The 25976-nt window shown below is 44.7% G+C and overlaps 1 protein-coding gene across 1 annotated transcript in view; it reads left to right on the plus strand.

Annotated features, from left to right (window-relative positions):
- LOC126335483 (protein artichoke) overlaps positions 1 to 25976 on the plus strand; it is a 326438-nt gene that overhangs the window by 217984 nt on the left and 82478 nt on the right. Inside the window, exons 6-7 of the mRNA XM_049998802.1 lie at positions 3888 to 4056; positions 16954 to 17271. Of these exons, the coding sequence (XP_049854759.1) occupies positions 3888 to 4056; positions 16954 to 17271 (487 nt within the window). The remainder of the gene's footprint in view (positions 1 to 3887; positions 4057 to 16953; positions 17272 to 25976) is intronic.

A 25976-nucleotide genomic window follows, 5' to 3' on the forward strand; every position in this document is an offset into this window, starting at 1 on the left:
CTCATTGATCTGTTCACAACTTTCGTGTGATACTACTTTCCTGTAGACTATACCTTCATCGGCAAACAGTCTAAGGCCGCTGTCAATACGATCAACCAGATCGTTTATTGACGTCCGCCTGATCTTGATTTTGCTGTCGGTGCTCCTTCGCGTTTAAACTTCACAGTCACATTACCAGCAGTAGACTTGGACAAGTTTAGAAGGTTCTAAATGTCCCTGACGGATTTGTTTCTCAGGTGAAATTCAATGACTAGTCCACGTTCGCGCCAATGAACCCTCGCGACAGACGCATTCTACTGTTACTGCTTCTCTACCGACAGCACAATACTCCCCGCCTCTTGTGACATGTTCGAGTATAATGACTTTTCTGGAGACTAGAAATCTACTCTGTAGGAATCAGCATGGGTTTCGAAAAAGACGGTCGTGTGAAACCCAGTTCGCGCTATTCGGCCACGAGACTCAGAGGGCCATAGACACGGGTTCCCAGGTAGATGCCGTGTTTCTTGACTTCGGCAAGGCGTTCGATACAGTTCCCCACAGTAGTTTAATGAACAATGTAAGAGCATATGGACTATCAGACCAATTGTGTGATTGGATTGAAGAGTTCCTAGATAAAAGAACACAGCATGTCATTCTCAATGGAGAGAAGTCTTCCAAAGTAAGAGTGATTTCAGGTGTGCCGCAGGGGAGTGTCGTAGGACCGTTGCTATTCACAGTATACATAAATGACCTTGTAGATAACATCGGAAGTTCACTGAGGCTTTTTGCAGATGATGCTGTGGTGTATCGAGAGTTTGTAACAATGGAAAATTGTACTGAAATGCAGGAGGATCTGCAACGAATTGACGCATGGTGCAGGGAATGGTAATTGAATCTCAATGTAGACAAATGTAATGTGCTGCGAATACATAGAAAGAAAGATCTCTTATCATTTAGCTAAAATATAGAAGGTCAGAACTGGAAACAGTTAATTCCATAAATTATCTGGGAGTACACATTAGGAGTGATTTAAAATGGAATGATCATATGAAGTTGATGCCAGACTGAGATTCATTGGAAGAATCCTAAGCAAATGCAATCCGAAAACAAAGGAAGTAGGTTACAGTACGCTTGTTGGTCCACTGCTTGAATACTGCTCAGCAGTGTGGTATCTGTAACAGATACGGTTGATAGAAGAGATAGAGAAGATCCAACGGAGAGCAGCGCGCTTCGTTAGAGGATCATTTAGTAATCGCGAAAGCGTTACGGAGGTGATAGATAAACTACAGTGTAAGACTTTGCAGGAGAGACGCTCCGTAGCTCGGTGCGGGCTTTTGTTGAAGTTTCGAGAACATACCTTCACCGAGGAGTCAAGCGGTACATTGCTCTCTCCTAAGTATATCTCGCGAAGAAAGCACGAGGATAAAATCAGAGAGATCAGAGCCCACAGAGAAGCATACCAACAATCCTTCTTTCCACGAACAATACGAGACTGGACTAGAAGGGAGAACCGATAGAGGTACTCAAGGTACCCTCCGCCACACACCCTTAGGTGGCTTGCGGAGTATGGATGTGGATGTAGATGTAGATGTAGATGTAGATGTAGATTCAAACCTTTTTCATCGTATCCGGTGGTTCCCGCTATTTCGGTGTTGTGCCGCGAGCAGTTGAGTCGCCTGATCTTCATCGCCGTGGGTAAGACGGCCGTGCAGGAGGGCCCCGTCTACGACGTTAGGCGCTGCACGCATCTTCCAACTTCTTCACCTAACGTCGTTGACGGGGCCCTCCTGCACGGCGATGAAGATCAGACGATTGAACGGCTCGCGGCACATCACCGAAATAGTAGGAACCATGGAAGCAGACCATGTAAGAAAACAAGTTTACACCAGCGCCGTAGGTATAGAAATCACCCTTTTGTTTCAGATCGCACAAAAATGATAATTTTATTGTGTATTTTAATTTCGACAAGTTCGTATTTTAACCTTCAACGTCTATAGATTTTAATTAAGTATTTTTAGAGATAAAACTAAATTACAAAAATCTACTTAATACAGTATGTGCATATATAATGTAACAAATGTACCAGACGCCACCTGTTGATAATAGTTCTAGAATTAATATAAATTACTTGCAATCTGCCAACCAATTTTATGATACGCAGCATGTGAAGGTTGCCATGTGTGGACAGGTTACTCCTGTAACCGAAACTGCCGGTATGTTCTGTTACATTTGATGTTGATCGGATAGGATGAAAGGGTTTGCGTTTGTGAAATAGTAAATTAGTATCATTATCGTTTCAGATCTGAAGATGATTCTAGAGGAACCAAAACCGGACACATGATAAACATTTTTGCAATGAAGATGGATTATAACTAACATTGTAAAAAAGGTTCCCGTCAGAGGGCGCTGCTGCAGCGTATTCTTAACGTAGTGTGGCTCCTATGCGGATATATGAGCACGACATGTAGGAAAGGGATCTTCCTTTCCCCCATCTGCTCCTATTCCTCGAACATATCCGCGTCCTCTACACCTCCCGCCGCCTTGATCCCCCTCACCCCCTGGTTACTCCTCTCCTCTCCAATCCCTGCCCTCTGTCACGCCTGCACTGTTGTGTCTCCACTACCCTCCATCTCTACACCGTTCATCTCCTTTCCCAAGGTGGCTTCCATCAACTCCCCCTCCCGGATGATGTCTTCTCTCCCTCTATTTATCCCTCCAATCAACTCTGATCCTCACTCCCCTTCCTTTCCCCTGTCCTTTTCCGGGCACCCTCTGCCCCCTTCCATCCTCTTTTTTTCTGCACCTACCCTCTCTCTACCCCCTTCTCTCCCTGAGTCCTTTTGCATTTCCCTCCTCTGCCTCTTCTCATTCCCTCTCGCGTCTGCCCTGCCCCTCCCCCACTTTATGAGTCCTCTCCCTCATTGGTCCCCCCCCCCTTTTCGTTTTTTCCTCTCCTCTCTCCTTGTTCTTCCCCCTCCTCCAGGTCCCCCCCCTCCCCCCAATCTGCCTTTGTCTCGGGAGTTGTCATCTTTGTGCCGCCACTTACATGCAGTGTTTTACAGTGAGTGGTCTGTGTTGTGTTTTTTGGGAAGTGTTGGGAACGGCCATCATACTGTCGCTGAGTGTGTTTTCTATCTCTTGCGAACAGAAACCAGACTATCGCCATATTTTTTAATTGTGTGTGTACTAGGTTACTTGTCTGATTCCTGTGTCTTTTATAAACATTGCCAACCCCTTTTGCTTTCTGTTTTAACTTTCCGCATTTTACCGCCATTCTACACTTTAAGTCACCGTTTTATCGTCTGTTTTTCTTGTTTCGTTTCTTCTTCCGTCTTTAAAAACAAAGTCTGTAGAGCAGCGTACTAAGCTGCTGCCAGCTAGACCCCTTCGGGGGGAATTGAAAATCAATAAAGAGAAAAAAATAAAATGGATCAGCGCGGCACTAATCTCATTCCACCGCGCGTGCGGTAAATGCGGAAACGTGAACTGTGGCGACGTTATTATCAAATGCATCCAAACGGAACCAACGTGCTGTTTTTCTTTCCTTGGCTTCTAAAGGACAAAGACCAGAAGATATCCATCGGAGAATGTGGTTGGGGCAGCATGTCTGTCGATAATCACCGTCTGTGGACTTGTGCGTCAAGTTTCGTGCTGCTTACCATTCGGCCCCTTATCGCAAATGTCGTAACGCAGGAGCTAGGCCAACTCCAGCAGGAGACACTTTGGCACCCGCCCTATAGTCCTGATCCCTCCCCTTGCGATTATCACGCCTTTACTCCCTTAGGTCTGGATACTTCTCATTAGATAGTGTACGCTTTAGTTCTCTACTGCGTTACGTACCTGGATAAATTTGTGTACGATCCTTAAGCTGTAAGACTGAGAAACTGAGACGTGGTTCGGGCCGCCAGACTGGGCGAGGCGACGTTCGTGGACCTGACGTCGCTGCGCGAGCTGCGGCTGGCAGACAACCGCATCGAGGAGGTGCAGCGCGGGGCGTTCCACCGCGTGCCCGCGCTACGGGTGCTCGACCTCAGCCGCAACCTGCTGCGCCGCATCCACCCGGAGGCCTTCCTGCAGGTACGCTGCGCCCGCACAGCACTGCGTACAGCCGTACGCACACGGCGACACTAGGTTGCGCGCAACTGCGCTGCCGGCCACTGCACAACTCGTCGGTGAAACTCCACTACTGCCCATTAAAATTGCTATACTAAGAAGAAATGCAGATGATAAACCGGTATTCATTGGACAAATATATTATACTACAACTGACATCTGATTACAGTTTCACGCAATTTGGGTGCACAGATCCTGAGAAATCAGTACCCAGAGCAACCACCTCTGGCCGTAATAATGGCCTTGATACGCCTGCGCATTGAGTCAAACAGAGCTTGGATGGCGTGTACAGGTACAGCTGCCCATGCAACTTCAACACGATACCACAGTTCATCAAGAGAACTGACTGGCGTATTGTGACGAGCCAGTTGCTCGGCCACTATTGACCAGACGTTTTCAATTGGCGAGAGATCTGGAGAATGTGCTGGCCAGGGCAGCACTCGAACATTTTCTGTATCCCGTACAGGACCTTCAACATGCGGTCGTGCATTATCCTGCTGAAATGTAGGGTTTCACAGGGATCGAATGAAGGGTAGACCCACGGGTCGTAACACATCTGAAATGTAATGTCCACTGTTCAAAGTATCGTTAATGCAAACAAGAGATGACCGAGACGTGTAACACAATGACACCCCATACCCATACCATCACGACGTATGATACGCCAGTATGGCGATGACAAATACATGCTTCCAATGTGCGTTCGACGCGATGTCGCCAAACACGGATGCGACCATCATGATGCTGCAAACGGAACCTGGACTCATCCGAAAAAATTACGTTCCATTCATGCACTCAGGTTCGTAGTCGAGTACACCATCGCAGGCGATCCTGTCCGTTCAAATGTTCAAATGAGTTGGAAAATTTATGGGACTTAAATGCTAAGGTCACCAGTCCCTAAGCTTACACACTACTTTACCTAAATTGTCCAAAGAGCAAACACACACACCCTTGTCCGAGGGAACCTAAATTATCCTAAGAACAAACACACACACCCTTGTCCGAGGGAGGACACAAACCTTCGCCGGGATCAACGGCACGGTACATGACTGCAGCTCCTGTCTGTGATGCAACGTCAAGGGTAACCGCAGCCACGGTCTCCGAACTGATAGTCCGTGCTGCTGCAAACGTCGTCGAACTGTTCGTGCAGATGGTTGTTGTTTTCCAAACGTCCCCATCTGTTGACTCAGGGATCGAGACGTGGCTGCACGATTCGTTACAGCCTTGTGGATAAGATGCCTGTCATCTCGAGTGCTAGTGATACGAGACCGTTGGGATCCAGCACGGCGTTCCGTATTACCCTCCTGAACCCACCGATTCCGTATTCTGCTAACAGTCATTGGATCTCGACCAACGCGAGCAGCAATGTCGCGATACGATAAACCGCAATCGCGATAGACTACAATCCGAACTTTATCAAAGTCGGAAACGTGATGGTACGCATTTGTCCTCCTTACACGAGGCCTCACAACAACGTTTCACCAGGCAACGCCGGTGAACTGCTGTTTGTATATGAGAAATCGGCTGGAAACTTTCCTCATGTCAGTAGGTTGTAGGTGTCGCCACCGGCGCCAACCTTGTGTGAATGCTCTGAAAAGCTAACCATTTGCATATCACAGCATCTTCTTCCTGTCGGTTAAATTTCGCGTCTGTAGCACACGTCATATTCATGGTGTAGCAATTTTAATGGCCAGTAGTGTAAAACCTTTCGGCGTGTTCCAACTTTGGTGACACTAGTTGCATGAGTTTTGAGGTAGTGTGTGTTCGTAGAGTGGAGACAAACTGAAATATGAACTGGAGAACGAAGAATAACGTTCGCTTTTTTTATATCTACGTTTTGCATAGGTGTTTGTGGGATTGCAGTGACGCTGATTACAAAAATAAGCAACATATTGCTGCCGCTGAGACCGTCATGTGCAATCATAACATAGATGGTTTGACAATATCTGACCTGCAGGGCAAAATTTATTGAGTTAGGAGCACATTTAGATCTGAATTAAGAAAATACAAGCAAGTGTGATTCTAGCTGTGGCAATGTTCTAGTCTACAAGACTAAAACACCATCGTTCGAGTTGGCCAACTCTTTGTTAAGGAATATTGTTGACAGGAGCGAAGCCACTACAAATTCAAGAAACTGCATTCTTTATTTAAAATTCATCTATTTAAAACCTCGCTGCAGTGCTCCCCGTTCACATATGTTATAATTTTGAAATGTTGACACTGTACAGATCTGTCTTCAAGAGAGTAGTTTGCAAACCATCCCCTTCTTAATGCGGCCTGCTTCGAATAATTACTGTTTCTAATGTTAATAATTATTACTTTTAATGTTTATAATTATTGGTGTTAATGAAAAGTGTCATCACCAACTAAAACCGTACCTTATAGCATGCCGAGTGTTCTCGATTGTAACGCACGCAATATGATATGTAATTTCAGTTCTGGCGACAGTTGCTCATGCATTACAGTATCTTTATTCCTTATCGCATAATTAACTCTATTTAGAAGAAACGTGACCACTTCTGGTGACATTCTATGATAATTAAAAGAACTTGTTGGATCTTCCGTTATAAATTATTTCAGCAAGGATGCTGAGCAACCGAGCTGACGTCTTTTCTTCATCCAGTCACGAATCGAAGCACGTTTCTTATTTTTTTCTTATGCAGCGATTCCACGCTAGAAGCTTTAACTCCACTACAACTCGTGCGACTTGCAGCGGACCAAACTTTCCTATCAGACACGACTCAGGAACCCACAAAACGACGGAACTGAAGTGTATAGTGGTGTCGCCGTGTCTACAGTCATGTATGAAAGCACTTGCGTGCAACTCATTCCACGCAACGAGTGGCGCAACCCAATGTCGTCGTGTAAACCAGGCTTAACGCCTGTGCCACGCTGGCGTCTCACTGTCTCCAGTGGAACCTACCAGGGAATTTCCAGTATCTACAGTAGAGTCTTCCATTCACCTTCCATACGAAACCAACCACTTTTTAGCCCTATCAAACGACATTTTTATTCATTTCACTTGTTCCTATACCTTTGCTTAATACAAGGTGTACATAAAGTCTGGGAATACTTTCAGTTTATTGCTCAAGAACTTAACATTGTACAGATGTCATAAATATTGCATTTTAAGAGAAACTCTGAAAGTTTGTTTTTTTTACAAACATTTGATATGCCAACCATGAGTGACCTGGCAGACGACAAAACGGTAATCGAATTCTTGCCATAGCCGTCCCAGCATGGCATTGTCGCCTGTGGCAGTCGCTTCCCGTATTCTCTCCGGAAGCTCTGCTATCACGTGGTAGAGGAGGTACATACACCAGATCTTTAATGTGTCCCCACAGAAAAAAGTCACACGGAGTGAGATCTGATGATCGGGGAGGCCACTTCAGGAAACAGCTGCCCCCTTCTGTAGCATGGCCGAACCACCAGGAAACAGCTGCCCCCTTCTGTAGCACGGCCGATCCACCGATGCTGCAGCTTCGTGTTCAGGTACCCACGAACTTCACAATGAAAATGGGGTGGAGCCCCATCCTGCTAAACATGAGCGGAGAGTCCGAATGCATTTTAGGCATCAGCCGTTGCTGCAGCACTTGTTTTTGTCGAACTCCAACACACAGAAAGCTCGCTCCGCACCTGAAGTCGCCATGTTTGCGACTAGCGCTGACTATCGGCAAATTACCAAACTACACTGTTGTGGTATACATGAAAAAAAAAAACTTTCATGGTTTCTGTTCAAAATTACATATGTCTGTACAATGTTCGTTTCTTGCGCAATAAATAATTGAAAGTGTTCCCGGACTTTATGTACACCCTGTATTTTAGAAATAGGTCATATATTTTTCAGTTTTTCGTGTACTGGGTTGGTTGAGTTCGTAGCGTTTTTTTTTTTTTCATATGTTTAATAAACACAACAGCCACTCGTAACAGAGACTTTAGTAATCAAAGACATATTATTCATTCGGGGATACGCTATATCTGGTGCCCCTGTAGATAGTGGTATATTCTCATTCATTATTTACAACAGTCTGCCAAGGCTGGAAAAACTTTTCGATTCCGTGACTGTAGAAATCACGTAGTTCTGAGACAAGTCATGTTCGGAGTGCATTTTCATCGAGAAAGGAAGTTCCTTGAAAATTGTTCGATAGAGAGCGGAAAGGTGAAAATCCTGGGGCAGAAGGTCAGATGAATAAAGAGCGTGAGGCATTTCTTCCCATCCAAATTCCTGTGTAGCGTTTTTCGTCATTTTTACAGAACGGGGGAGCGCTCTGTCTTTTTTCGCAGTCTTTCGGGTCGTTGTTCTTGGACTAAGTCTGCAAGATGTCTCATATGTTGACGATAAATTTCAGCAGTGATGGTTACACCTCAGGTAAGTAATTTAGGTTACATCACACAGTCGTCGTTCTACCAGATGCATAACATTATATTTTGTGGATCCACACAGCTCATCGTCGGGAGCTGGTGCTTTGTTTGGGGTGAATCATTCCTTTCTTTTCCTTGTGTTATCATAAAGACACCATTTCTCTTCACCAGTTTGTCACTTCACGATGCCAGTATATTAGGACATGTTTTTATGAAACAGATCTGAAGATGGTCATTATAGACCGAAACCGGTAATCTGATAACAAAAAAATTGTGACCATAGGCGCGAAGCAAAGGTAATTTATTTCATCTTCATTTTATAACTAATGAATAATGGCCAGAGTCCACATCTACTCTCGCAAATGTTTTGCAGTTTAAATTCTGTTTTAAATCGCTGTCCTACCATTATATAATCTACCTGAAACCTACCAATGTTCCCTCTTCTCTTCCACATATACAACCTTCTTTCATGATCCTCAAACGAAGTGTATTCAATACACTCTTGCGAATATTGTAGCGATATTATGCTTACCACTAACTGATTTTATGGGCGTTTACCTATGATGACAGATGCAGCCCTGCTACTAACTCATACCTTACATCAGTGAGTCCATAAACCCAGTCACAATTGTTTGAAGGCGATATGTGCAGTATTTCACACGCATTCCCTTGTCTTTCTCCCTTGGGATTTTGGACACACATCACTCGCCTGCGCTTCATCTACAGATTGTATAAAGCATTTGATGATATCTGTATAAAAACAACCACTTGTCTCAATTTGCGTGCTAATTTCGTAGTACTCTGGGTCAATCACGTAACTGCATAAATGGCCAAAAAGTGGTTCTGTTGAAATCCACTTTTTTGAAAAAATATCTTGTTTTGAAAAGTGTCCTGCACTGCTTTGATGGAACTGACTACTGACTTGTCTCTCCTGTGTGGCGGCTGTGTTTTCAACGAAGTATCTCTTGCTGAGGCACTCCATATATGTGCACAACGCCTCGTGTAATAAAAAGTATTAGTCTACATATTCGTGGCGATGAGCCACTCAGACAGCATCAGTTTGTATTTATGCAGGGTTCGCTTTCCATGCGCTAGGTTAATCAAGGTAATACATCAGTGGTCTTCGACAATATTGTCAAGCAGTGTATAAATTCAGGGTGGTAAGCAAAAGTTCTTGAATTTGAATTTTGCGTGCAAATTATTGTAAGTGTACTGACATATCCTTCGGTAACTCCTCGGTGACAGAGCTGAAAAAAGCAGCATGTCTATATAAATCTTTATTTTAAGCTTGGGAAATTTGCTGCAGAAATGCACCAGATATTGGAGGAATCCTTTATACAGGGTGTTTCAAAAATGACCGGTATATTTGAAACGGCAATACAAACTAAACGAGCAGCGATAGAAATACACCGTTTGTTGCAATATGCTTGGGACAACAGTACATTTTCAGGCAGACAAACTTTCTAAATTACAGTAGTTACAATTGTCAACAACAGATGGCGCTGCGATCTGGGAAACTCTATAGTACGATATTTTCCACATATCCACCATGCGTAGCAAATAATATGGCGTAGTCTCTGAATCAAATTACCCGAAACCTTTGACAACGTGTCTGGCCGAATGTCTTCACATGCAGATGAGATGTACTGCTTCAGCTGTTCAATTGTTTCTGGATTCTGGCGGTACACCTGGTCTTTCAAGTGTCCCCACAGAAAGACGTCACAGGGGTTCATGTCTGGCGAATAGGGGGGCCAATTCACGCCGCCTCCTGTATGTTTTGGATAGCCCAAAGCAATCACACGATCATCGAAATATTCATTCAGGAAATTAAAGACGTCGGCCGTGCGATGTGGCCGGGCACCATCTTGCATAAACCACGAGGTGTTCGCAGTGTTGTCTAAGGCAGCTTGTACCGCCACAAATTCACGAAGAATGTCCAGATAGCGTGATGCAGTAATCGTTTCGGATCTGAAAAATGGGCCAATGATTCGTTTGGAAGAAATGGCGGCCCAGACCACTACTTTTTGAGGATGCAGGGACGATGGGACTGCAACAGGGGGCTTTTCAGTTCCCTATATGCGCCAGTTCTGTTTATTGACAAAGCCGTCCAGGTAAAAATAAGCTTCGTCAGTAAACCAAATGCTGCCCACATGCATATCGCCGTCATGAATCCTGTGCACTATATCGTTAGCGAATGTCTCTCGTGCAGCAATGGTAGCGGCGCTGAGGGGTTGCCGCGTTTGAATTTTGTATGGATAGAGGTGTAAACTCTGGCGCATGAGACGATACGTGGACGTTGGCGTCATTTGGATCGCAGCTGCAACACGGCGAACGGAAACCCAAGGCCGCTGTTGGATCACCTGCTGCACTAGCTGCGCGTTGCCCTCTGTGGTTGCCGTATGCGGTCGCCCTACCTTTCCAGCACGTTTATCCGTCACGTTCCCAGTCCGTTGAAATTTTTCAAACAGATCCTTTATTGTATCGCTTTTCGGTCCTTTGGTTACATTAAACCTCTGTTGAAAACTTCGTCTTGTTGCAACAACACTGTGTTCTAGGCGGTGGAATTCCAACGCCAGAAAAATCCTCTGTACTAAGGAATAAACCATGTTGTCCACAGCACACTTGCACGTTGTGAACAGCACACGCTTACAGCAGAAAGACGACGTACAGAATGGCGCACCCACAGACTGCGTTGTCTTCTGTATCTTTCACATCACTTGCAGCGCCATCTGTTGTTGAAAATTGTAACTACTGTAATTTCGAAAGTTTGTCCTCCTGAAAAGCAGTGTTGTCCCAAGCATATTGCAACAAACGGTGTATTTCTATCGCTGCTCGTTTAGTTTTTATTGCCGTTTCAAATATACCAGTCATTTTTGAAACACCCTGTAGGTAACGCTTTAAGTCAGACATAGAGCAGCGACGTTTCAGAAGTGGATAAACGTGATCTGATTATGACAGTTCCAGTCGGCCGTACCAGTAAATGTTTAAACAATGATGGGCTTGATTCTGTAAGACCGTAAACAGACCATTCAAGACCTCTGCAACACCCTTGAGCAAGTAATGTATTCAAGAGTAGCCTCCCATATATGTAAAAATAAAGTACTAACAAAATGTCAGTTTGGTTTTCAGAAAGGCTTTTCAACAGAAAATGCTATATACGCTTTCACTGATCAAATATTAAATGCTCTGAATAACCGGACATCACCCATTGGTATTTTTTGTGATCTCTCAAAGGCCTTTGACTGTGTAAATCATGGAATTCTTTTAGATAAGCTAAATCATTATGGTTTGAGGGGGGCAGTGCACAAATGGTTTAATTCATACTTAACTGGAAGAATGCAGAAAGTTGAAATAAGTGGTTCATGTAATGTTAATACAACAGCTGATTCCTCAAACTGAGGGGCTATCAAGCACGGGGTCCCACGGGGTTCGGTCTTAGGTCCTTTACCGTTCTTGATATACATTAATGACTTACCACTCCATATTGATGAGGATGCAAAGTTAGTTCTTTTTGCTGATGATACAAGTATGGTAATAACATCCAAAAACCAAGAACTAAGTGATGTAATTGTAAATGATGTTTTTTACAAAATTATTAAGTGGTTCTCAGCAAACGGACTCTCTTTAAATTTTGATAAAACACAGTATATACAGTTCTGTACAGTAAATGGCACAACTCCAGTAATAAATATAGACTTTGAACAGAAGTCTGTAGCTATGATAGAATTTTCAAAATTTTTAGATGTGTCCATTGATGAGATGTTAAACTGGAAGCAACACATTGATGGTCTGCTGAAACGTCTCAGTTCGGCTACGTATGCTATTAGGGTTATTGCAAATTTTGGTGATAAGAATCTCAGTAAATTAGCTTACTATGCCTACTTTCATTCACTGCTTTCGTATGGTATCATATTCTGGGGTAATTCATCGTTGAGTAGAAAAGTATTCATTGCTCAAAAACGTGTAATCAGAATAATTGCTGGAGCCAACCCATGGTCATCTTGCAGACATCTATTTAAGGATCTAGGGATCCTCACAGTAACCTCACAGTATATATATATTCACTTATGAAATTTGTTAATAATCCAGCCCAGTTCAAAAGTAATAGCAGTGTGCATAGCTATAACACCAGGAGAAAGGATGATCTTCACTATGCAGGGTTAAATCTGACTTTGGCACAGAAGGGGGTAAATTATGCTGCCACAAAAGTCTTTGGTCACCTACCAAACAGCATCAAAAGCCTGACAGATAGTCAACCAACATTTAAAAATAAATTAAAAGAATTTCTAGATGACAACTCCTTCTACTCATTGGCTGAATTTTTAGATATAAATTAAGGGAGGGAAAAAAACTAACTTAAGCATTAGTGTCATGCAATATTTTGTATAATGTAATATCTTGTACAGACATCTTTCATTAACCTGACACGTTCCACATCATTACGAAGTGTCGTATTCATGATCTTCAGAACAACTATTAATCTAATCTAATCTCTAATCTAATCTAACCTGTGAATAACCTGTGATACACGTGAACGTCTTTTAACAGAATAATTGAACATGAGAAGACGACAGCAACATCTCGTGGAAGTCTGAAGGGACCTTAAAAAACTGCGTTTCAAAGGTGTGGCTGGAGATTAAAGTTGGATTTATGTCTTTGAAGCTAAGCAGTTCTTGTCGGACTGGAAGAATACTTCTTCGCCTCAGCCATGCTGTTCCTCCGTCTTTCCTATATTTATTTATTTTATTGTGATTGTGTACTCCATATAACCTGTTGTTTCAAATGTCATTTCTGTCTTTTACTCTCCTTCTGTATTCTCCATATGAAATACCTCTTCGAGCTGCTCTTCAAGATTCTTGTCACGTACAAATTTCGTTTTATGGGGATTGCTAATTTAATTTAATTTATTAAATAGACACTGATTTTTCGAGTTTAGTGTTAATGTTTTGTCTGATTTGTATCCTTTACATTTATTTACTGGGAGCTTTAACATTTTTGATTGCATTGTCACTGCACTGTGAAAGACGACTTAGTGTTCATACGTTATTCTTCATGGGTAACATCTTTATCAGTGTTGTTCACGACTGTTGTACTCTCCAAGTCGAAAATCGGTTATGAAAATAAAAACTGTGCTTTTCATTTATAATTATGAAATTGTTTTACAAATAAGAGACGGAAGAATCACTTAACAAAAAAATGAAGACCAAATGAAGAATAACTTTAAATACTTTTTAATGTTTTTTTTTTAAGTGTCAGGATTGATCATTTGCCTCTCCTGGTCATACGGTCAGTAATGAGTTGTTATATAATCGACGACATTTGAGGGAGGAGATGAGGAGAAAATGTCCGAAGAAGTGGATTATAACTACAGGGTACTCCACAATGGTTGTGCTTGGGCGCATACAACTATACTATACAGGAATTATTACTAAAAGCGAGATGACAGTTAGTAGTTCTCGACCTGCCATACTACCCTGACTTTATTCTTTCCCGAGATAAAAATCAAGTTGAAGGGGCAAAGATGTTATATTGTGGAGAAGATTAAAGTGGAATTGTAGAGAATACTAAACATGCTAACAGAAAAAGACTTCCAGGATGCATTTAAAAAGTGGAAGGAACACTGCTACCACTGTACCCTCGCCAGCCATGTGGCCATGCGGTTCTAGGCGCGTCAGTCTGGAACCGCGTGACCGCTACGGTCGCAGGTTCGAATCCTGCCTCGGGCATGGATGTGTGTAATGTCCTTAGGTTAGTTAGGTTTAAGTAGTTCTAAGTTCTATGGGACTGATGAGCACAGATGTTGAGTCCCATAGTGCTCAGAGCCATTTGAACCATTTTTGAACTGTACCCTCTTCAAAGATCACAACCTTGAATGGTGAAGGTGCAGAATAAGGCCTAGGTAAGACATAATTACTAATTAATTATTAATATATTTAAGGCACTTTTAGGTAAGTGTGTTCAAGCACCCACTTTCGTGACATGGGGAGGTGCACAGAACCCATATAGTATTCTTCCGGCGAATTAACGACGAGGGTCAGTGCTATATCCGCGGGTCGCCGGATACCGGTGCACGCGACAGAGAACAGTCGAGAAACGATGACGAGGGAACCACTGGTTACACCAAGTGGTGAGCTGATCAAGGTGGGTTTGAAGGGTGTGCTGGGACTATTGCAGATTGAAGGGTAGGATAGAGAACCAGGAAGGCGGTGTCATCAGCATTTTGGATGATTTTGACAGGTCGGGGTGGCTTGGGCATATCTGCAGTGTACAGGAGATATAGGAGGAGGGGAGAGGATGGAGCCCTGGGGAACGCCAGCAGTGGGGTAAAAGAGGCAGGAGTTGTTGTCGTGGAGGGTGACATTGGAAGGACAGTGTGAGAGAAAGGAAGTGACTAAATGGACAAAATTGATAGGCAGGCCTAGGTTTGGAGTTTAAAGAGGAGATCGGGATGCCATATGCAGTCATAGGGATTTTGGAGATCGTGGGAAACAAAAATGACAGAGCAATGGAAGTTGGAGGGAAAGGAGGTGGATGTGGTTAAGGATTTGGTCTTTGGCAGAGAAGGAGCGTCAGAGGCCACACTGGGTAGGGGGAGGAGGTGGTGTTGATTGAGGTGGCGATGGATACTATGGGAGAGGATGGATTCGAAGACCTTACTGAAGACAGAGGTGAGGCAGATGGTATGATAGGAAGAGGAAATGAAAGTGGGTTTGTTGGGTTTGAGGAATAAGAGGATGCGGGAAGTCGTCCACAGGACAGGGTGGAAGCCAGTCGAGAGGATGACGTTGGCAAGGGGACAGGTGACACAGTTGCGTTTTGATCAGAGGATAAGTGTAATGTCTTGTGCTATGATTGGAGTGTTAATGTCAGAGGGGGCAACTGCCACAAGTACTGGAGCGACCGAGGTATCAGTGCGTTCCATGATGGTGGGGAAAAGAGAATAATGAAAGTGGACATCATCAGGGATGGAGAAGACCTCTGAAAGGTGGGAAGCGAAGTGGTTCGCCTTACTGAGGTTGTCGGAAAGGGGTCAGTCTTTATGGAGAAGGGGGTAATGGGGTGCAGAATGGGAACCAGTAAGGCGATGGAGGGCGGGCAGTAGTTGGAGGAGTTGGTAGGGGGCGTGGCGGTGAGTTGTGTACAAGTCTGGCGCCAGTTCCGGCGTTTCTTTGCTGTAATAAGGTTCTGGACATGTCTCTGTATTTTCCGGTGGCATAGGAGTCTATCCCTGTCACGAGTGCGCAGGAAGGAACGATAGAGGCAGCAAGATTTGTGGGGGAGGAGGACAGCATCCAGAGGGAGAGTGGGACAGTGGGGTGGATGATTATGGTAGGAACATGGGCCTCCATGGCGTCAGTAATGGCCTGCTGGAGGAAGGATGAGGTGTAGACGATGTCAATAGCATTGTAAGAGGGTGGCTTTCGATCTGGGTGGCGATGGATTCCCAGTAGGCACAATGGTAGTCATGGACAACCTTGGGAGGGAATGCATGGTGGGGAGCCACAAGGGGTGGTGAGGAGATGTTATGGCGAGAAAGACAAGGAGGTGGTCACTACCTGTGGGGTCTAGGATGTCAACAGTGATATGTCCAAGGAGGTTGGCGGAGTCAATGATAACATCATGGGTGGTGTCACTTTTGGGGTGGGTGTACTGGGGGAGAGGAAGATCATGGGGAGGAACTGATGCCACCGCCAAAGGGCAGCAGGGGAGCGGCTATGGATGTTGATGTTGGTGACAATGACATAGGTGGAGAAGATGCGATCAATGTGGGAGATGAAGTCATAGGGAAGAGGAGTAGCGCAGGGGACATAGATGGTGGTGCAGGTAATGGTGAGGGAGGAGAAGAAGACGCTGAGGATAAGGTGTTCAGTGGTGTCATTGAGAAGAGTGAGGGGTCGATGTGCGGCGTATTTATACCGACTACAAGTGACACTATTGGCCGGTGTATTCACGTGGCGAGACGGTGGTGAACTCACTAGGCGAGTGCAGTGCTTCGGCGACACTACCCTCCGTCGGCCAACGAGATCCATTTGTTCCGGCGGGCATCCAACTTCGGCGAGGCTCGATACCAGAGTCAGTGTGCGGACCAGCCTGGATGTGGTTTTTCGTCGGTTTCCCACGTCCAACTAGGTAAATACTGGACTGATACCCAAGTGCCGCCTAAGTTACACGATTCATAAACATTTCAAAAATCTCATATTTGCACCTGAGATAACACTAGACTTGTACAGATGAGGTACATATGTTGTGCCTCAGTGGAAAGTGGTGGTGTCGGGAAAGGCATCTTACCGCCCACTACCACACACATGGATATGAAGCAACATGTTAGTCCTGAGGATAAGGCCTGGAGGAAGAGGAAGAAAATGTTGGTAACTCTTACATACAACCTCTTACCATCTGAGGAACACAGAGGAGAAACAGATGGCATTTTATTGATCTGGACGTGCTAGAATGTGTTTCGACACTCTAGGGTGATGCGGGGATTCGTTTTGCGACCAGGGCTCGGGGAAAGCGGGCGTAGAGGAGCTGTACCTGGAAGGCAACCAGCTGTCGTCGGCGAGCGAGCTGCGGTCGGCGCTGTCGCAGCTGCCGCGGCTGCGCTTCCTGGACGCCAGCGGCAACCGCGTGTCAGAGCTGGAGGGCGGCGCGCTGCAGGGCCACGGCGCGCTGGAGCAGCTGCACCTCGAGCGCAACGGGCTGCGCCGGCTGCACCGCGGCGCGCTGCGAGCCCTGCCCGCGCTGCGGGAGCTGCGCCTGCGCAACAACTCGCTGGCCGGCGCCGTCGACGCCCCCTTCTGGGACCTGCCCGCCCTCAAGGTACGTCCATCGGTCCACCTCACGGCAGTCACCCGCATCCTGAGTGCATGTGAAGTGCACGTGGTACACAACCAGTCGGATAAAATACATTTATAATAATAACAACAACTCGCCATTAAAATTGCTACACCAAGAAGAAAGGGAGTTGATACACAGGTATTAATTACAATAGAACTGACATGTGATTACATTTTCACGCAATTTGGGTGCATAGATCCTGAGAAATCGGTACCCAGAACAACCACCTCTGGCCGTAATAACGGCCTTCATACTCCTGGGCATTGAGTCAAACAGAGCTAGGATGGTGTGTACAGGTACAGCTGCCCATGCAGCTTCCAAACGATACCACAGTTCATCAAGAGTAGTGACTGGCGTATTGTGACGAGCCAATTGCTCGGCCACCATTGACCAGATGTTTTCAATTGGTGGGAGATCTGGAGAATGTGCTGGCCAGGGCAGCAGTCGAACATTTTCTGTATCCAGAAAGGCCCGTACAGGACCTGCAACATGCGGTCCTGCATTATCCTGCTGAAACGTAGGGTTTCGCAGGGATCTAATGAAGGGTAGAGCCACGGGCACATCTGAAATATAACTTCCACTGTTCAAAGTGCCGTCAGTGCCAACAAGAGATGACTACTGCCCATTAAAATTGCTATACTAAGAAGAAATGCAGATGATAAACGGGTATTCATTGGACAAATATATTATACTACAACTGACATCTGATTACAGTTTCACGCAATTTGGGTGCACAGATCCTGAGAAATCAGTACCCAGAGCAACCAACTCTGGCCGTAATAACGGCCTTCATACGCCTGCGCATTGAGTCAAACAGAGCTTGGATGGCGTGTACAGGAACAGCTGCCCATGCAGCTTCCACACGATACCACAGTTCATCAAGAGTACTGACTGGCGTATTGTGACGAGCCAATTGTTCGGCCACCATTAACCAGACGTTTTCAATTGGTGGGAGATCTGGAGAATGTGCTGGCCAGGGCAGCAGTCGAACACTTTCTGTATCCCGTACATGACCTTCAACATGCGGTCGTGCATTATCCTGCTGAAATGTAGGGTTTCACAGGGATCGAATTAAGGGTAGAGCCACGGGTCGTAACACATCTGAAATGTAACGTCCACTGTTCAAAGTATCGTTAATGCGAACAAGAGATGACCGAGACGTGTAACCAATGGCACCCCATACCATCACGCCGGGTGATAAGCCAGTATGACGATCACGAATACATGTATTCAATGTGTGTTCACCGCGATGTCGCCAAACACGGATGCCACCATCATGATGCTGTATACAGAACCTGAATTCATCCGAAAAAATGACGTTTTGCCATTCGTGCACCCAGATTCGTCGTTGAGTACACTATCTCAGGCGTTCCTGTCTGTGATGCAGCGTCAAGGGTAACCGCAGCCATGGTCTCTGAGCTGATAGTCCATGCTGATGCAAACGACGTCGAACTGTTCGTGCAGATGGTTGTTGTCTTGCAAACGTCCCTATCTGTTGACTCGGGGATCGAGACGTGGCTGCACGATCCGTTACAACCATGCCGATAAGATGCCTGTCATCTCGACTGCTAGTGATATGAGGCCGTTGGGATCCAGCACGGCATTCCGTATTACCCTCCTGAATCCACCGATTCCATATTGGATCTCGACCAACGCGAGCAGCAATGTCGCGATACGAAAAACCGCAATCGCGCTAGGCTACAATCCGACTTTTATCAAAGTCAGAAACGTGATGGTATGCTTTTCTCCTCCTTACACGAGGCATCACAACAAGGTTTCACCAGGCAACGCAAGTCAACCGCCGTTTGTGTATGAGAAATCGGTTGGAAACTTTGCTCATGTCAGCACGTTGTAGGCGTCGCCACCGGCGCCAACCTTGTGTGAATGCTCTGAAAAGCTAATCATTTGTATATCACAGCACGTTCTTCCTGTCGGTTAAATTTCACGTCTGTAGCACGTCATCTTCATGGTGTAGTAATTTTAATGGCCAGTAGTGTAATAATAATAACAATAATACGTTTGTTGCAGTCAAGTAGCCACACAAGTTCAAAGTACAATTAGAATAATACAATAAATTAGAAATTTTACACTTTGTGGTTTGCATAGTCGCTTATTGATCGTGTCCTTTTGGTACAGCGTTCTATGTGGTAACGTTTGCATATTTGATGACACAGTTCTCACTCATACATTGCATTTGGTTCGTGATATTGCAAATACAGTGATAGAATTCATGGACTGCCATTCTGGTGATCACGTGTCTCATTTCGAAGTTTTCCTTTGTCCGTGTTCGGTCAGCCACGTTGCCTGTGCTGCAAAATTCTCGAGGCGTGTCTTCCCTCTTTTCCTTCATACGTTTTTAAGTAGACCTTCCGAAGTGCTGGTGATGGGTAGCATCAAGTTCGTTCCTAGGTCTTCAGTGAGGAAGGATTCCCTCGCCAGCAGGTATATGAGTCTGAATCATGTACTTTTGGACACGCTGATCGCTCTTTTCATATAGGTCGCCATTACTCGTTCTAGTGTCGTTAGTGAGATGTAGTACGTCAGTACTGGCGAGATTTTGACTCTGAAAAATGCCTTTGCGGTCTCTAGACTGAGGCATCTACTGTGTTCTAATCTTTGGATAGCCAATATTCATCGCATTTCTTTCTCTGTTACATGTTTTGTGAAACATTTTGCACTTGTTTCTGTCATGAACCCTAGGTACTTGAAGTCTGCTCCGATTATCCGTTTTCTTTTCTCTCCTGTATGAGGATCTCAGCCGATGCGGATGCTCTTCCTCCATTTCTGAGCACCAACATTTCGGGTTTAACAACACTTATTTCGAAGCCGTGTTTGCCACACCAATCTTCCAGATCATTTATCGTTTCTTGTTGCTTTGTAATTTCCGTTGAGCCTGTTACAATATCATCTGCATGTGTGCATGTGTGCATGAGACTACACTCTCCCTTGGGATATTCTTACTACTTCTTCCGCTTCAAAGATAATAATAGAGGACTCGATGGGTCTCCCTGGAGTTCCCCATTTGATTGGAATATCGGCTGTGATAGGCAGAGGACGACCGACAGCGTTATTTCGTTCTGTCGCAGTACTGCGATTGTGATTTGTGTCCATATGTTCTTTTCACATGCGGTTTCCTAGTTTTTCTTTTTTTGTAACTGACTGTTATTCCTAAAGTCAAAGGCTTTTATGAAGTCTATAAATACCACATAAAACTTTTCTCTACCTTCAAGGGCTTCCCGTATGCTCTTTAGCAGGAGCTCTGTTGAGGACAGAGTTGATCTTTCTTTCCTGATTCCCATTTGGCTTTCGGCGATGTGTTCGTCAATTGTTGGCTTTGATCGCGCCGTTATTATTTTTGTGAATATTTTGAAAGGTAAGTTTTCTAGCGCTAAGACTCTGTATTTGATAGGGTCCTTGGGGGTCTCCTTTCCCATCATATATAGCTTTTATTATGGATTGTCTGGACTATTCTGGAATGGAGGCTGTTCTCTGCACTTATTATAGAGCTCCGTCCACATGGGCGTTAGTATTTTGGCTGTAGTTTTTACAATTTCACTGAACAGTCTGTCAGGACCTGCATCTTTTTTGTTTGTGGTACTGCTAATGGTATCTTTGACCTGTTCTGTGGCCAATGAGACCGGTTCCTATCTAGCATCCGGTCAGCCTTTTAATCCTTCCTTGTTCCGTATATTGTCCAACTGCGTCTCCCATTCTTTCATATTGATTTAATGTGTTTCGGCTCATTTTTTGGGGCGAGTTGGAATATATGTTTCCCTTGTGGCTTCCTTCACTACTTTATTTCTTTCTCTTCTCAGAATGTTCTCTTCTTTCCTTTAAGAGTTTTCTTACACATATATCGTTTTTTGACGTAAGTCCTGAGGAGTGTACGGTTCTCTGTGACCGTTTTAGTTGGCGTAGGCTTTCTAGTAAATCTTTTCTTATCCACGTCAAACCATTTTTTCGCTCTTCTTTTGTTCCTGGGATCGGGGGTTTATCTTAGGAGTTCTCCTAACGCTTCTGTTGCTTCCTCCAGTCGCGTGTTGTTTATTATCATTGTTTTATATCGTGTGATTTTGCTTCCATTTTCGCAAAGTCTGTTGTGCTCGAAAGTGCTTGTTCCTCCTTTTCTTGTGCTTTTCGCCATTCTCCCTGGATACGTATTCCGAAAGAGATATCTTTCCGAAGCAATGAGTCGTTCGCTGTCCAGATAGGTGTTAAAACTACCTCTGTTTGGTCCTCTTAAGATTGAAAAGTCTATTTTTTTTACCTTTGTAGTTTCGTATATCCATTCTTCAGTTTAAGTCTCCGGCAATAATTAGTGGTTTATCATGTTTACTCCGAATGATCAGCTCGCTTGTTTCATCTATATCATTGTCCCTTTTGTTCGGTTGGAAGTAGGCTGATATTATTGCAATGTGTTTCGTTTTGTCAAGTGTGTTCGTTCCTGTTTGATAGTTGTGGTTACTGGTTTTAATTCCGGTTTTTTGATGACAGTTATTCTTCCCATACAGTTATAAGCATCGCTGTTCTGGCCACAGACAGGCCATTCTGTTCCGATCGACCGGCAATGGCATAATAAAGATGTGGTATGGAGGATGTGAGGTCATCAACCGCTCTCCCGGCCATTGTCAATTGACAGACCTGGTGCTGCTACTTATTCAGACAGCTCCTGAAGTGGCATTCTGTTCCAGCCCAATCGCCAAGGAAAAATCTCTGGCAGTACATGAAATCGAACCCCCGCACAGGAAGAAGCATCCGATTTCACAAGACTATGCCTACTATAAGAAAGAAGGTAGGAGCTTAGAGTGAATTTCAGCTTACAAACAGAAGCTAAAAGTTTACCACGGCTCCAGTTGTAAGTTGCCGGTTCATGTTGTGGCCCATAGTGTTTCCCTTGTGTAGAGCGCTCTCTCGTTCACTACCCAATGTGTTTCAAGACACTGTGCAAACTGCTGATGGTTCCATAAAGGTGTTTTCTGCGTATACAGCTAATGAACTGGGTCCTCTGGTCCAACTAGGACCATCATTGTCTGGAAATGGTTATGTTCGGCTACTTGGAGACCATTTGCAGCGATTCATGGACTTCACGTTCCCAAGCAACGATGGAATTTTTATGGATGACCATGTACCACGGCACCGGACCACAATTGTTTGTGACTGGTTTGAAGAACATTCTGGACAATTCGAGCGAATTCTTTGGCCACCCAGATCGGCAGATATGAATCGGAAATGTTCAGATGTGTGTGAAATCTTATGGGACTTAACTGCTAAGGTCATCAGTCCCTAAGCTTACACGCTACTTAACGTAAATTATCCTAAGGACAAACACACACACATATGTCCGAGGGAGGACTCGAACCTCCGCCGGGACCAGCCGCACAGTCCATGACTGCAGCGCCCTAGACCGCTCGGCTAATCCCGCGCGGCAGATATGAATCCTATCGAAGATTTATGAGACATAATCGAAAGGTCAGTTTGTGTACAAAATCCTGCGCCGGCAATTGTTTCGCAGTTCCGGGTGGCTATAGAGGCAGAATGGCTCATTATTTGTGGAGGGAACTGCCAACGATTTGCTGAATCCATGCCACGTCGAGTTGTTGCATTACGAAGGCCACAAGAGGTCCGACTCGATTTTAGGAGGTATCCCATGACTTCCGCCACGGTGTATTTACGACTGTTTGTTGTTTTTAAAGTGTATTTGATTGTCGACGGCATGAAAACTGGCAATTCGTATACTCTGTAGCTGTTTCCGTTAGCAGAATCTGTCCTCCTCGGCTGATCAGGTTGATAGTGTACGGTACAGATAATAACTCAAAAATGTGCTTCAGAGTTCTGCTTTAAAACTCAAAGATCTTCTGAATATCTTAGTAACTGAAAACCTAAGATCCTCGTGTTCGTGATCAAACCATAACACAAGGAAACTGAACACGGCAGTCGTCTTTTTATTTGATGCGCATTCATAAAAACAAAGACATAACACTATACTCCTCAAGTACTTCTTACACTCATATACATGGAGTTACACGTAAGAAATGTTATACACAGCTTGGATAGATGCAGCATCTACATCTAAATGTACATCTCATTTACTCCGTAGATCGCTGTGTACAATGCATGGCGAGGGTGCACTATAACAATATTATCATTCTTCTGTACTATTCCACTCACGTAGTAAGAGAAGGGAAAATGACTATTTTTCTCTGCGTGTCCTAATCTGTCTTATCTCATTTCCAAGACCCCTATGCTAGATATATTCGTATGATAATGGCAGCATAACAGTTGTGCAGTCTTCTTCGAATACAGATTCCTTAAATTAGACGAGCTGTAATCTTGGCACTGCGTCTGTGACTTCCTGCCATTCATATTATTATGCCTACTTTATAAGCACTCCTAATAACGCAAAAAACATTCTGTAACTGGTCGCCGTAACGTCTTGTATACGATTTTCCTTATTGATACATTGCATTTTCCCAGAACCGTTCCAAAAATCAAAGTTTTTCACTCGATTTGTTCATTGTTATCTCATATCGCTTTTTAGTATTACCGCTGAATACTTATACCAAGCGAAACGCTCAAACCGGCCAGTGTGGCCGAGCGGTTCTAGGCGCTTCAGTCTGGAACCGCGCGACCGCTAAGGTCGCAGGTTCGAATCCTGCCTTGGTCATGGATGTGTGTGATATCCTTAGGTTAGTTAGGTTTAAGTAATTCTACGTTCTAGGGGACTGACGACCTCAGATGTTAAGCCCCATAGTGCTCAGAGCCATTTTAACCATTTGAAACGCTCAAGTTGCTCATCACTAATCTTAAAATCGTGTAGTTTCTCCATTTATCCACATTTAAAGAGATCCGCCTTTCATTGCACCAATGAAGCTTTGGTCCAAGTTTTTCTTCATTTCAGTTCGACCTCCCAGCGACGACTCTTCCATGCAATAACAGCAACGAGAGCGAAAAATCGTATAGTGCTATTGATAAATCGTTTATGTACTCTGCTAGCTACTGAAATTGCTACATCACGAGGGAACGTGCAACAAACAACAAATTGGCATAAAGCGTACTGCATCTTCGGAGATACGAATCACGAGGTGAATCCAGAAGGTACGTTCCGATTGTATTCAGAGATGTAATGAACAGTCAGAATAGCAATGCGCGGGTGCAGGACTAGAGAGGAGGCACGTGGGAATAATGCAGTGCAGTTTCTGTGTTGGACCCCAGTGGTTACCGCACAGTGCTATGGCCAAATGGTTTTGTCTCCCGCCGACTGCGAGGTTCGTGCAGTTATCCGATTTTTGCCCTCTCAGAAGCAATCTCCAGCACAGCACCATCACCAGATGGACCACATGTGCTCACACGAAATTATGAGCGACAGTATGGTCGGACAATGCTGCAAGCAATTCTCTGAAGAACGAACCAATATTCACGACGAAGACCGTGGTAGCCGACGGTCCCTGGTTCCACCAGATGGAAAGTGTGCGGCAAGCAATAGGTGCTTCACAGTTTCAGAACTCTATGTCAGTTTCCCCAGATGTCTCGCCCGCCTTTCTCCCGGTGACTTGATTTTTATAAATTGTAAGCAAGATGCGTACCAAGGCAACTGACCGACGAACACAAAACCAAAAGTCTGGTCGCAGCACTGACATTCCTACAGAGGTACGCAGAGATAGGTGACGAGTTTCTCGGCCATGTTGTCACTCTAGATGAAACATGGGTGTCGTATGCCACACCAGAAACAAAACAACAGTCTACGCATTGACCGAGCGAGGTGGCGCAGTGGTTAGCACACTGGACTCGCATTCGGGAGGACGACGGTTCAATCCCGTCTCCGGCCATCCTGGTTTAGGTTTTCTGTGATTTCCCTAATTCGCTTCAGGCAAATGCCGGGATGGTTTCTTTGAAAGGGCACGGCCGATTTCCTTCCCCATCCTTCCCTCACCCGAGCTTGCGCTCCGTCTCTAATGACCTAGTTGTCGACGGGACGTTAAACACTAATCTCCTCCTCCTCTACGTATTGGCAGTATTGTGGTTCCCCTGTGAACACCAAATTCAAGCATTAAGTCTCTACAAAACAAAAAACAAAAACAAAACAAAAACAGGACATGTGGACTGTCTTCCGGGATAAACGTGGTGTCCTTCTGTGCGAATTTTCTAATCTTGAGGGGAGAACGTAAATGCTGATAGGTATTGTCAGACACTGAAAAATCTGAGGAGGGCGATCCAGAACAAGAGACGTGAGATACTGACAAGAGGCATTACGCTTGTGCATGGTAATGCAAGACCCCATACAACCAATACCACACGCAAGGCGTTGAATCAGTTTGGACGGGAGATCTTTGACCACCCACCAAACAGCCACAACCTCGCTCCAAGCGACTTTCATCTCTTCCGTCTCATGAAGCGTTTTCCAGACGATTCCACAACGACGCCGAGGTGCAGACTAAAGTGACTTCGTTCCGGACAAGGGCGCCAGACTCCTGTGACGTGGGGATACAGTCGACAGTGCACCGTTACGATAAATGCCTTAGCAATGGCGGTGACTATGTTAAGAAGTACCTATTGAATATATGTAAATATTCCAATAAATGCATCTTACTTAGACATTTTTTTTTACTTTATCCGTCATCCGAAATACTTTCTAACGACACATTAGTTATTTTCTTAATTTTTTCCCCGTTTTAATAAAATTATTTTAT

Source organism: Schistocerca gregaria, chromosome 2 (assembly GCF_023897955.1).
Source record: "Schistocerca gregaria isolate iqSchGreg1 chromosome 2, iqSchGreg1.2, whole genome shotgun sequence".
NCBI classification, from domain to species: Eukaryota; Metazoa; Arthropoda; class Insecta; order Orthoptera; family Acrididae; genus Schistocerca; species Schistocerca gregaria.